The sequence below is a fragment of the Ostrinia nubilalis genome, chromosome 3 (assembly GCF_963855985.1).
Source record: "Ostrinia nubilalis chromosome 3, ilOstNubi1.1, whole genome shotgun sequence".
NCBI lineage: Eukaryota > Metazoa > Arthropoda > Insecta > Lepidoptera > Crambidae > Ostrinia > Ostrinia nubilalis.
The window spans coordinates 4,637,553-4,651,861 of record NC_087090.1 but is presented as its reverse complement, the minus strand read 5'-3'; the positions used below and the strand labels follow the sequence as shown (position 1 = coordinate 4,651,861).

Sequence of the window (14,309 nt, the reverse complement as noted above, 5' to 3'; positions counted from 1 at the left end):
TGCTGCCAGTGTCGATCATCATGCGAGCATCCAGTTCCGGTAGGTAAATATATGGTAATGTTAATTCCGGATCGCAATTAATATTTATCTGTTCGGTTCTTTGATGGAGGCTGTTTCGTGAAAATCCTGTTGGAATTCAGTTTCCTGGGTTTCCTCGGGAGTTTCCTCGAAATCAGGGTAATACTGTTCGCTGTACATGTTATTATATTCGTCTATAGGGTATTCACAATAATATTGATCGTAATACGACTGTTCTGCTTCGTCGTAGTTCAGATCGTTTAAGTTTGTTTCATTTACGTTGTTTGGTTTTGTAGCCGTACGCATAGACACGTCGGTCAGCTGCATACGTGGCGGCTGGACTTGTTGGGCTTGCTGAGCACCGAACTGTGGCTTATAGCCGAATTGAGGCGGTTTGTAACCGAATTGCTGAGGAGGATGTCTATAGCCAAACTGCTGGGGCGGTCTATATCCGAACTGCTGTGGAGGCCTGTAGCCGAACTGCTGCGGCGGCCTGAAACCTGGTTGATGCGGAGGCTTGAAATAGCCGAATTGTTGTAAAGGTTTATTTCCATATTGCTGGAAGGGTTTGTAGCCTTGATTAGGCGGAAGGCCAAATTTAAATTGTGGAGGAATTATCGGTTTGAAAGCATTAGAGCTGACAAAATGAGGCTGATTGCCTGAAAATTTCTGTTGAGTTGGCGTAAACGAATTGTTAGGTTTGGGTTGCGAATGCATTTTGCTTCGCATGTTATATTGGTCCATAAAGTTTACTTCCTCGAGCACAATCGAGAGGGCGGCTTCCAAAGTGGACGGTGCCTTTAGTCTCACAATGCGCACAAGGTTTTCTGGTAAATTATAGAGAAACACGTTTAACGCGGTGTTGTTGTATATGGTGATTTTGGCGTGACGGATTGACTCGTCTGCTATGGTGTTTACTTTGGATATAAGCATTGACCTGGTTGATTGCACGCGGTTGCAAAAGTCTGTGTACGATTCATTCGATCTGATTTTTAGTGATTCTAATTCGATATTAATACATGCCTCACTACGCGGGTCTCCAAAATGTTGTGTCAGAATTTCCTTAAGTTCCGACCAGTTTGTTAAATTTTCTTGTTCTGATAACAGTGCTGCTGCATTTTCTGTAAGGCGGCTAGTGATAGCGTGGTACACGTATAAATCTTGCTCAACCCCACCTCTATATCTCGATATAACATACTCACATTTTTTAAGGAACAAATTTAGATGTTTTTTGTCACCATTAAAAAATGGAATTAATCTGAGCATCTCGTTGGGTATTGGCGTGATTTGTACGGATTCGATTTGTGGTGAAGCCATTTTTACTGAATTTAAATTTATTTAATTAATATGCGCCAGTCAGAATTTGTAACAGTACTTTACACAATATTCACAATTAAAATACACGTAGTGATTACCGTGTAAAACACACAATAAAATACACAATAAAATACACAATAAAAATACACAGTAAAAATAAGAGTGGTTCTTAATTTAATTGTTCAATTTCGAGAGACAATTAACTTAACAACTTTAATAATTTTTACTTTACACAATAAACTTATTTAATTTAATTCAATATTCAATTTATTTACTTTATTTCACTTTATTTCAATTTATTTACTTTATTTCAATTTATTTACTTTATTTCAATTAATTTTCTTTACTTTGTTTCAATATTTAATTCACTTAAATCTAAACGAAAAGTGTTAACGATAAAGTTTTATGACGAAAACACAAAATGCGATACCCTGGGAGAAGTTCTATCCCGGAGTAGCAATATTTCCCTACGATTTAAAAAGCATGAAAAATACACAGAGGATAAGGAGTGGAAGGATTGGCGAAAAGTTCTACTCACCAACCGACCGTTCTCTGCATACTCGTTCCACCCGTACTTCGATGACAAATTTATTTGGTTCGGCGGATTTATTAGTTTCCCGTAGTATCACGAATTTAAACGGCGGATTTTGACACCAATCGCGTAAACTTTAGGAAAACTTGCAGCAATAAATCCTGCCGGCTGCGCCAGTCAGATTTCGGGAGCGGGGTGGAAGCTTTTTAAAAAGGATTATATTTAATTAAACTAAGTGATCACGTCCTCGCCGAGTTGGAGGCGATTTAATAATGATTTAATATTGTGGCCGATCGCAGTCGTCCAGTACGGTGTTTACAATTTAGTTCTGCTGACACATCTCTTATGTGAATAACAATTCTACGAATGCTTACACTGTAGAGCGGAAAGTGATGACTTATCTTGTTTAGTCTAGAGCAGAGGGAGCTGACGGATGCATAACTATCTTGTTTATATTGTTTTCAGTAAGGTATAATAAATAAATAAATAAAAGGTAGTTCGGTTTCGGTTAGTAGTTCAGTATTTTTTTTCCATATACAGTCTATCAATACACTATGGAGGATGGTGGCGATCGCAGCCTACGTCATCGAAGTAGCCATTGGAAAAAAGCTGTGGATCGATCGGGCTTGAACGCGTACGGTGTTAACAGATTATGAAGATGTGATGAAACTAACCGAACTTATAACTATACATTTAACATCGTTGTTGTCGGAACGTAGAGCCACTAATTATGAAAGTGACAAAACTTCAAATTAAAATTTTCATATTAAATTCGACTATTGAACGGCGGCATGCGCCTCGGCCGCACAATGGCTCACTAATGAACCAGAACTTTGAGTTAAATCAGCCTCAAAATTACACCAAATGGCTATAGGAGAAGCCTATTATGAACCATATTTACGCTTTTGAGAAAATCCTTTTGTCGTAACGTCATTTGGGTGCGGAATATCAAATACCTAAAAAGCTTTCTCAAGCGGAAGAAGCTTTTACCTATGAAGTATAGATAATACTTATGGGGCAACGCTACGTCTATTATTGAATATTGTGCCGTACTTAGCTGAAACGTTTATCTTTACAAAATAACATACTGAGCATATCGATCGTAAGAAAATCTTTAAATATCAGTAAGTTACTTAACTCTTTGCTTTCTGTGGTATATTAATAAGTACAATGTAGAGTAACAAACAGACACGTGTAAGGAAGAGTTTTACGGCCTCTAGATATGAACTTCTTGTGCTACTTTTAGTTAGGTAATAAATACAGATTCGCATTGAGACGTTGTAACTCCCATATCATAAATGCGATATGCTACACGCGCCGAGTCTTGACTAGGGCACGCGCAATGAGCTGCTCTTTAATATCTAAAGCCTTCTGGATGGTCATGTGGTCTCACGGACACAAAGTTAGCATGGCCTTGTCTGCACGGATTACCCACATCTAATATTGCAGCTATCGTTATTGTTACGAGTATCGAATTTTCCTTTTTCAGGGCTGAAAATGGTGTTTTCTCAATCGCATAGTTTTCAATTGCAATTGTTTATTATTAATAAGAAAATATATTGAAAATTTGACATGTAATGAACATTATGAATAAATTTCTTATTCTTATTCAAATAAAATTAAAGAACAACAACGAAGGTGGTTTGAAGGTAGAGGTACTTATTCATAATTTTATTCCCATTTAATCTCGCGCTCCTGACAAAAATTCTAACTTGAACTCGAATAGGTACTCAAATGAAATCTTTGTGTTCGATGTCACGAACATGTATTTAATTACCCACTTAAATGAGTACTGGAATTTAACTAGACCCCTTGTTCGTATTGCTGGCCATAAAGTTGGGTATTAAGATTGTAACCTCAGAAAAGGTTTGTACTTTCAGTCAAATATTGGCAACTACTCGTAAAGCACAATTGGACTGGGGCAACAGAACATTTTTCATTTTGCAAGCACACGGTCCATTGAAAATAGTGTGACCTACATACAAAGCGATTACGTTAAGTATATTTGCAGATTGCTATGCCACTGCTTCAGTACGGCGTGCACTTTGTCTAAGGAGGACTAGCTCATATATTACGAAACGACAGATAAACTCACTAACTGATGTATCGTTTATTATGTACCTAGGTATTAGCTCAGTGGTAGGTACTCGTACCTACCTACTTTATTTCTAGCTTGATTTATTCAGTGTTTAAGTACCAAATGTAACTTCTTAATTTCATTTAGGCGCAATAAGGGACAACTCTAATAAAATGATCTAAAACCTCAATTTAGATAAGATTAAAAGTCAAAGTTCAAAGATTGTATTACAAGCACTTCAACTTGATAAGCGGCTGAGGCCGTCCGAACTGAAATCCGACTTCCTTATTTAAATGTCATTTTAACACAAAGTTTTGGAAAACGTTGACTTTTTACGTAGGTAGGTAATTTTGCTCTACTAGCGGCCGCCTGCGACTTCGTACGCGTGGATCCCGTTTTACCCCCTTAGGGGCGGAGTTTTGTAAAATCCTTTCTTAGCGGATGCCTACGTCATAACATCTACCTGCATGCCAAATTTCAGCCCGATCCGTCCAGTGGTTTGAGCTGTGCGTTGATAGATCACTATGTCAGTCAGTCAGGCAGTCGTCAGTAGACGTGTACGCCGAACGGCGTGGCTTACGCCGCCGGTAATTTTTGTCAGTCAGTCAGGCAGTCAGTCAGTCAGTCACCTTTGAGTTATATTATTTAGATATAAGAGTCTACGTATATTGATGGCTGTAATTTCATGTAGGGTAGAGCCGACGACATTCTCTTGCTATGTTTTTCTTACCATTAAAGTTCGTTATTTTTGGATTGCGTCGCGGCGACACCTCGGCATAATGCCTCCCTTTCGGTGACAAGCTTCTTGTTTTATTTTTTTTAGTTTGGTTTTGTTGATTCTTTTTTATTATTAAGAAAAGGGTGAAAAACCCTGTGTATGATCAAAATATTTATTGACGTCAAATTCGGGCTATTCCATTACACTTGAGTAAGGTATTTGTTTATTTTCGTAACCAGAGCACGTGGCTGGGCAGGTGAGCGATGCGGGCGCGGTGGGCGGCGTGGCTCGCGTGGTGCGCGTGCGCCGCGGCCGCGCCCGCCGACCTGCGCCTGCCCTCCGCCGCGCCCGCCGCGCAGGTCGCCGCACTCCCCGCCTGCAACCTGCTGTACTTGAAGAACCAACCGCCTTTGCCGTCGGTGAGTGAATACCTGTCCAGCTTGACACCATTGCCATTGCGATTTTTATGAACGCACAGAGGCACGCCGTTTGGGGCAGAAAAGTTCTCGAGTAGCGATCACGGGCTGGAAGACGTAGCGTGGGCAGGCCTCCTAGGTGGACCGACGATCTGATAAAGGTCGCGGGAAGAGCCTGGATGCGGGCAGTGTAGGACCGGTCATTGTGGAAATCCTTGAGGGAGGCCTTTGTCCAGCAGTGGGCGTCATTTGGCTGAAACGAACGAACGCACAGGGATCGCGATCCTATGTTAGATCTAGAACTAACTAGGCTTTTCCACAGAGAACTTAGTTATTGTATGACGTTCTTAGGAACGTGTTCTGTTTGAAAGTCTTACCCTGGCTTGCACCATCTTATATTAATTAAGTATTACAAATGCCAAAAGTCTGCAAAACTCCATACAGAAACCCCGGTTATAGTTTATTTATTTAAAGGCACAACCACAGAATACAATTCAATACGATTACAAAGATAACCTATATGAAGTTACGGTTAAAGTTAAGGTGGTGCAGCTTTTAGCTTGTGCGTTTGTCATCATTGCAGAACGTGCGGGAGTATGAAGCGGCCACCGCGCACACGGCGCGCGCCCTGGCCGAGCTGGTGGAGCTGGGCGCGGCGGACGAGACCCGTGCAGCAGCGCTGGCGCGCGCCGCCGCCCGCGCCCCCCTCTCGCCACCCCCCGCAGCCGTCGCCCTGGGCGCGCCGCAGCTGCATCTAGGAGTACTCTACGTCGCCGAACCGCCCCGGCTCATAGTCTTCCAACAGAATAACTCGTTATCTCTCCGACAATTCTGGAGGACTCTGGCGTCAGCATGGAACGCCACTACAGTCGTGTGGTCAAACGCGTGGTTCTCGTGTGACAAGGCAGACTTGGGCTGGTGGGGAGGAGTGGCGGCGGCTCGTGGTGCCGGCCCTACGCGAGCCGCCGCGGCTATATTCCGGCGATGGCCCTCGCTGCCGTGCGAGGAAGCCATGTACGAGTGGTTCGGTGGTCCACCACTTTGTGACCCGGCAACATCTCTTTGCGAAGCATTACCAACTGATGGATCTACTACAAAGAAACTAGAGGTAAATTCACGGTCGGCCTACTGGCCCAAGTTAGTTAGCAAAAGATGACTCCAACTTTTTTATCCTGAACCCCAGGTTGTAAAATGGTTTGTTTACATCCAATTTCTTTTACCCACGTGTTCCAGTACCGCTGCAAATGCCGGGACAGCCACTGGCACCCGCTGGGCAGCGAGTGGGTGGGCGAGGCGTCGCTGCGTGCGAGCGGCGCCGCGCTCTCATGCACGCCGTGCGGCGTTGGCAGCGGCGCCGCGGCCTGTCTAGCTGATGTATACCGTGCTGCGTTGCTGGCAGCAAACCTAGCGGGGATGCTCATCTGCTTGGTCATAGGACTCATCATCTTTAAGAAGAGAAAATGCAAAGTGAGTCAGAAAGGCCTTAATAACCTATCTATACTATCTACTGGAGATAACTATAAGAGCTCTATTAAATGATCCACACAATAAAGTCAAAGTTATACTAGCCTTATAATTTTAATTTTCACATTTCAGGCAGTCGCAATGGGAATGTGGACAGTTTTAGAAGTGGTTCTGCTAGGGGCGCTGTTGATGTATGCCTCCGTAAGTATTACAGAAATATTTCAGTTCTACACTATTTTCTAGGATTGATATTTTCAGAAATAAGGTAAAACCTGAATTTCCTTGTGTAGGCTGCCTGTCAGTACATATCGGAGGCGCAGTGGCGTTGCGTCGCGGGCGCGTGGCTCCGCGAGCTCGGCTTCGTGGCGTGCTACGGGTCGGTGGTGCTGCGGCTTTGGGTGTTACTAGCTGAGTTCCGAACGAGGAAAGCTCATCGGTGGACGCCCAGGGATTCTGAGGTGATTCATAAGTTTTATTTTTCTGCGAACCACATCCTCGTATGTTAAGACTGATTGCAAAATTATATTAAATCGCGCAAGTCCTAGACCTTATTACAGGATAAGCATATTTTGCACATAATCTCTAAGTTAGTACCTAACTAAGAAAGGAAGATGTGTTTCGGTGCGGCGGACCAACCTATCGCGCGGCGTTCAAGTGTTGTTGACATTAGATCTGACTATGCTAGGTGCTGCGGGTACAAAACGCAACGATGCGTGGCCTGGGAGCCTGACTCCTAACACCATCAACGAAGCACTTAAATGCTGCTAACATCCTTAAATTCTATTCTCAAGGTGTTGCGGGTAGTCGGCGCCATGATTTGCGGCGCGGTGTGCTACCTGGCAGCGTTCACGGCGACGTCTGCGTGCGGCGACGGTAGCGGCTGCGCGCGCGCCGCCTGGCACCACGTCACCGCTGCTGCGGAGTTACTGCTACTGGCTGCGGGCGCGAGGATAGCCTACGCTGCGAGGAACGCTAATGTGCCGTTTCAGGTGAGGAGCCATCCTTGAGTTAAGTCACATGTATTAAGAGAGTTGGAGAAGATCGATGAAGTGTGATATTATGTGACAAGAGTTCATAAAATAATGTGACGTCAAGAAATTAGAACCGGGAGTGGTCTAATTTCTTGACATCACATTTCAAAATACGTGTAGATAAGTAGTAATTGTTGTGAATTGGGTTTTTGAAAAGGATACGTAAGGTAAGGAGACTCCTGCACTTGTAGTTTCTGAGATTTCGCGATGAGTGAGTGATTTAGAAACCATTGGATTGATTGCTTCCAGGAGCGGGGCTGGCTGTCAGCGGCGCTATGCTGCGAGGGCGTGTGCGGCGCCGGCTGGCGCGCGGCGGCGCTGTGGGGCGTGGCGCCGGAGCGCTCGCCGCTGGCCGCGTCGGCGCGCGCGCACCTGTCCGCCGGCGCCGCGCTCGCCTGCGTCCTGGCGCCGCGCCTGTGGCATGGCTACCGCGCGCGCTCGCTGGCACAGGAGGTTCGTGAACTTATTGTGAACTAGACCTCGTGTGCGGCGCTGTGGGGCGTGGCGCCGGAGCGCTCGCCGCTGGCCGCGTCGGCGCGCGCGCACCTGTCCGCCGGCGCCGCGCTCGCCTGCGTCCTGGCGCCGCGCCTGTGGCATGGCTACCGCGCGCGCTCGCTGGCCCAGGAGGTTTGTGAATTGTGAACTAGACCTCGTGTGCGGCGCTGTGGGGCGTGGCGCCGGAGCGCTCGCCGCTGGCCGCGTCGGCGCGCGCGCACCTGTCCGCCGGCGCCGCGCTCGCCTGCGTCCTGGCGCCGCGCCTGTGGCATGGCTACCGCGCGCGCTCGCTGGCCCAGGAGGTTTGTGAATTGTGAACTAGACCTCGTGTGCGGCGCTGTGGGGCGTGGCGCCGGAGCGCTCGCCGCTGGCCGCGTCGGCGCGCGCGCACCTGTCCGCCGGCGCCGCGCTCGCCTGCGTCCTGGCGCCGCGCCTGTGGCATGGCTACCGCGCGCGCTCGCTGGCACAGGAGGTTTGTGAATTGTGATCTAATAAGTACTACACTCTTGAACCTTTATCGGTTGGATAAGCAATATGAAAATGTGACGTGATCCCTTATGTAACCTTAGGGTTGCGAAAGTCTTAGAACCATTTTTCCTTCTAAGCCAAATATGGCTTAATGGAGTAAATTTTTCATTCTTAGCCCAAAATGGTTGAATAGTATAAACTTTTCATTCTATGCCCTATAATTGCCCACTCCCGCTGAATGGGGTAAAATGATCGTAAAAGGGCTCTATAACGATGAATTTCACCTTGGTCATTAAAAAGGCAATATCAAGCATAAGTTATCTCTGTATTTTGAATGGTTTCGATTTGAGTATTGCTCAGAAAACGTTAGAAAATACCAATCCACTAAATTACATACTTTTTTTAAATTACTACTATGTAGATCTCAAGGATTTAAGGGTAGGTAAACCCAACATTGATGAAACAAACGCTGGCCGTAACAGCGTATTAAACTTGAAAATTTCGACGGGTTTATGCAGTGTCTAAGTAGCTCAGTTATAGCAGTCGCCCGGCAAGCGGAAGGTCGTGGGTTCAATTCCCGCCTTACGCAGTTTGATTTTTTCAAGTTATTTATAATCTTAAAGCTCACCAACAATTACAGGTGTCCCGTCGTGGGCCATCTGAGGGCTTCGGCGTGGAGGGCGAAGAGGAAGCGACTTCTGAGGAGGTGCGCGCAGAACTCAAGCGCTTATACGTGCAGCTCGAGATCATGCGCAGTAAGACGCTGCGCCAAGACAACCCTCACATCAGCAAGCGGCGCGGCGGCCGCAAACCGCCGCACAGGCGGTTCTCGCTACAGGTAACAAAGGGTTTAGGTACAGGTATTATGAACCTAACATCCTAAATGGACCTTTGAGAACTGTAGTTTTACAACCTGGTCGAGTTAACTGCGCACCTGGCAGCCGTGACGTCACGTCGATGATCTGGTACGGACGGGGCGAACGCGGGTGGGGCGAGGAAAAGTCGCATTCCAGCGAGGTGCGTAGTTTACTCGACCGGGTTTTATCAATAATTTCCTACATATACTTAATAAGTGCTATGTAATCAGTACTTAACCATCATTACCGTGATAGTAGGTCCATACTATAGATACCTACATGCATAGAGCCCAGAGTTTGAATATCCAAAGTAAATGTTTGATTACTCCCCGATTGATTGTCATGAAATTTTAAATCTTTATTATTAGTGTATTAATCCTGGTGATACCTATACCTGTTATATGAATTATTATTAATGATATAGTATGTTATGTAGGTAGGTAGTTTCCGTAAAAGAGTTTTCGTATATTTAGATACTATTATTTGTATTTATGTTATAATAACTTTTAATAACACTCAATGTTTATAGGTTTAGGTTTATTATGGCATTTCTGTGGTGTTAGTTTATTAATATATTCCTTACTAATTAAAATTTAGTTCATTTTGTGTTGAGTTAGAATAACTCTGATTTAGTTATTCTTTAGTTTTTGGTTGTTAAGCGGCATTTTACTCAAACCGATCGTAAAATGCCGCAACTGTACTTTGATTATTTTTTACTGACATTATTTTATTATTTTATCATCATTCTTAACTGTGAGGACCAATAGTAACTCCATAGACATGTAATCTGTTAGGTGATATTTCAATCCTTTTTGTTGGTGTACTATCTTCATTCTCATTAATTAAATGTTTCATCTTCCATCCCGCCCCAACTTTAGAAAAAGGGCAGTCGCGAAAAGGTAAGGAGGTGTGATTATACCGCATGCGCACTGACGTGGAGCACCCGCATGACCCCTGTGGATGTCCGCCCCTAGAGAGACCCTCCCTGTTCATAGCACTTCGGACACCGATTCCGAATCCGATTCAAAACAAGAACCCGATTCGAAACAGCTTGTCCGAGTGCCTTGAATGAAAAATACTGCACACCCGAGCCCAAGCCCACCACCGCAACTTACTGTACGCAACTGCAATGTTTCGGATGTCGCTTTATCTGTTCGACGACTACGACGGCTCGACGACGCGCACGTTACGTCGTCGCTGGTTTCACTCTAATTGTTCACACAAGTTATAATCGGCACGTTGGAACTGATTTCGTCTATCGCTAACTCTGCCGACCGGCTTCTTTTCTGCTGAAATCTCTGTGTTCAAATATTTTACTGTCACGATCGATCTGATTCGATATTTGGCTTTAGTTCTTGCATTACTTTTCGTTTGTAGATGTATGAAGCCTGTTGATTTAGTACATAATAAATAAATGCTAAACTTTACATAATTATAATATAAAATATGCCTTTTGACCCGTAAAGCGAAATTTCAGGAATGTTCAGCTTTCTTAAAGCGTGCATGACATGATAGAAAGCATTCAGCGCCGAAGAGGCAACTCGGACGCGTAACGCTGCATGCGGGCGTACTCGAACTCATGCCGAGTTCATCATCGACCCACGCTTTGCAGTCTAGTAAAAGAAAATAAATCAACAAGTTTCAATTCATACAGATAGCCACATCATATTGATTATGATTTGATGAATTGAAAATGTGTTCAGGCGCTGCAGGCGCGGCGAGGCGGCAAAGGCAAGGGCGGCGGCAGCGCCAGCGTGGTGGAGGCCAGCGAGGCGGGCGACGTGTCGCGCACGCCCGAAGACTCCGTGTGCTCGGCCGAGGGGCCCTCGCACTACACCGACGCCGACACGCAGGCCTGAGCCTCGGGGCCCGCGGGGGCCCATCATCTACATCCACTTGACAGTGTTAAAAGGAAACGAAACAGAGGTGCGTCTCCCGTGCGAGGCGAAGTCACTAGTGAAAATTCACCGGCGGGAGAACCTCGAGACTCTAACTCGGTGTAACGGATTTGAAATCACCGCTCGTTCCTGGAGCTCAGTTGAGCGAGCGGACAGAGTAGGTTGTCGTTTTGTATTTAAATGCGACTTATACGGCTATCTTAACGAAAAAGGGCACAACTATTTCGACCTGCTCCCACAATCTGTTACGAAAGGGTTGGAAATCACTTTCTATGACATGCTCCCTAAACATTGTGTTGTGACCAGCGTTTTAGGACCCTTGACACTGCCTACATCAAATATCGTGTGACAGCGATGAATACCTGCCTTTAGAATAATATAATAAAACAAATCATAATAGCGCACAATACGTTAATATATTCATAGTAAGAAAAAAATAAATTAATCCTTATTGAATTTATTCGAGAGATGTACAAATTATTAGATGTGCCTTTTTGCGTTATGACGGCAGCAAACAAACTCAACTTTAACGTGTATCTTGACGTTGATAGGACTAGGAAGGTAAGAAGTGTTGGCTGCAACTTTAAAGTGCGAGTACCTATATCGTCAAGTTATCTAAGAATTTTCATCTTAAACTATTTACTTTTCAATACATACACTCACAATATAATTCTTGTAGAAAGATTCGGCAAACAGCCTATATCCAGAGACGTCCTATTGTATACCTTGTCAACTATCAAGACTTAAATGCACTACTACTGCAGTTATTTAAAATTCGTATTATTTTAGTTTGTTCTCTTTAAACATTGCTGCATAAAATCTACTTGTTTATTTAATAAAATTGGGAGATTAGAATACTTAATACTTAAATATATTTGGAGCGTTCGTTATGTAACAAGATTTCTAATCATACGTGTAAAAATATTAGTACAATAATTTTATTTATTAAGTATGTCTGTCTATTCATAGAAGATGTAACATTTTATACCTGTACCTACTTAGAAAGAGGAGGATCTTTAATATCGGTGAGTGTATCCTGAAAGTTGTTGTTGCTGTCGATATTATCTAAACTATGCTTGTTACTTCTAATTATACAAGTCCTTGCTATTCATATTATTATTCTTTTCAATTAATATTACAAAAATCTATGTCATTTGGAGTTTGGGTATAGTAATCTAATTCAATGCAAACCGTTAACTTCCGAAATTAAGACATGAACTACCTATCATCTAGATCCGATTCTACGAGTACAGTGGGTAAATTTTTCAGTTATCAGCTGACTTACTATCCGAAGATTGAAGAATGAGTTTATCATTTCTATAAAAAATATGTCAAAACAACAATAAATTCTCTAGATAAAGGTTATCAGATATTGTAAAAATTTTCCCAAGTTCAAATGAGGTGCTTAGGAATTTAGCTTATTAATGCAACAAATACATACCTACATTTAAGTAGTCAAATAAATAAATACACGCCATTTATCGGTATGTTGACTATTCTTTAGCAGAATAGTTATCAATTGAAACATTCGAACTTTAAGAGTGTTCTTAGTCGCATATAAATTAACCCAGGACTGCATAAATACCAGACCGGGTGTTTCAGAAAGTTACTGTCACGTTTGAGAGATTATTCGAATTTTGCATGAGAATTATTCAAAAGATGTAAGATCATAATCAAAGGTAGGCACTATCACCTGAGCTCTGCTCGAAAAATTTTTTTGAGACACTGTACTCGTATAATGGTCGCTAATCGTGAAGCGTTTATAGAGCAATAAACATCATCGGTGATTTAGCAATGCAAGCTGTATCTGATGTGCTACAAATACCAAATCCACTACGAGTATCTCATCCCTATAATCATTGCAAAATACCTTAACTTAGAATCTAATTAGCTATCTATCTTAATACTCAAAAAGACTATAAAGTATGGTTGTAGTTTCTTGATTCATATTCTTATCACTAGTTAAAGATATCGTGCCGGACAAATCAGTTACCATGAAATAACAATAATTTTGTATTTAAAACCGTCATATTCATATATTTTGTACTCAGTGCGTTAGTACTGAATTATTTACCAGTCGTATAGTGTCATTTTGTTACGTTTTGTAATTTTATCTAAACATAATATTGTTGTGTACCTTTTCTCTAGTCTTCGATGATAGTTGAAATTGTTATTAGTTTTGTACCCTATTTAATAACGGGTGTTAGTTTTAAGATTTTGTACATAGTAGAGCTAAACATTTTGTAAGTGCATGTGAGGTGCATTTTTGTTTAGGTTTATAAGAGCTGATTGCTGACTTGTACACGGTCACATGTTGTTATTCAATGGGGAAAATAGTTCTGATGAACCGAAACCTTTTCAATATTCTGGCTCGTAAAGTGGCCTTTTATAATTATCACCACCACCAGTGCATTTGGCACTTGTGTCATAATGAAAGTATCAATCCGCAAATCCTGAGTTTTGATAAATAACAACCACTTGTTATGGATATATGACTAAAAACAAGCTGTTATAGGTAATTGTACAAAAACGCCACATTTCTACCAATGTGTAGGAATTTACAATAAATTCAAAAATATTTATATGTTTTTTAAACAATTTATAGAATAATTTCTTTTCCCCTTATTTTTACGCGCAATGACTGTCAATGACCAGGGGGCAGTGAGGTCAAGTCAGTGGTCAGCCTTACGTTGAGCTTTATTCAATGTTCGCGGCGAGAGCGGCGTTGTGATGCCCTGATTATTATTGTAATAATGACACAATATTATTTATTGAATAAATAATAATGTTCTTAATTTTTCTTTCTTTCTACCTCTTAGATGACATTTCTTTCATGATATTTCTATGACGTCAAAACTATTCGGAATATGCCGTGTAAAGATGTCCTATACTAAACCGTGCCATCCGTGACATTGAACTTTAAGGCTAATCATCCTTTTGAAGAGTTATAAAAACAGGATTTTTTAAGGCCACGTAGGCCTCGTAGCTAACAGTGTCGTAGTCGTCGTAGACGGCTCG

General features: G+C 42.8%; 1 protein-coding gene across 1 annotated transcript in view; it reads left to right on the top strand.

Annotated features, from left to right (window-relative positions):
* Positions 1–14,086, top strand: part of LOC135087651 (G-protein coupled receptor 179) — a 38,684-nt gene extending 24,598 nt beyond the window's left edge. The window contains exons 2-11 of the mRNA XM_063982396.1: positions 4,902–5,081; positions 5,662–6,186; positions 6,312–6,545; positions 6,675–6,743; positions 6,833–7,000; positions 7,334–7,531; positions 7,823–8,026; positions 9,177–9,374; positions 10,272–10,292; positions 11,097–14,086. Coding sequence (XP_063838466.1) covers positions 4,926–5,081; positions 5,662–6,186; positions 6,312–6,545; positions 6,675–6,743; positions 6,833–7,000; positions 7,334–7,531; positions 7,823–8,026; positions 9,177–9,374; positions 10,272–10,292; positions 11,097–11,252 — 1,929 coding nt within the window. The 5' untranslated portion in view covers positions 4,902–4,925 and the 3' untranslated portion in view covers positions 11,253–14,086. The remainder of the gene's footprint in view (positions 1–4,901; positions 5,082–5,661; positions 6,187–6,311; positions 6,546–6,674; positions 6,744–6,832; positions 7,001–7,333; positions 7,532–7,822; positions 8,027–9,176; positions 9,375–10,271; positions 10,293–11,096) is intronic.
* Positions 14,087–14,309: the final 223 nt, after the last annotated feature.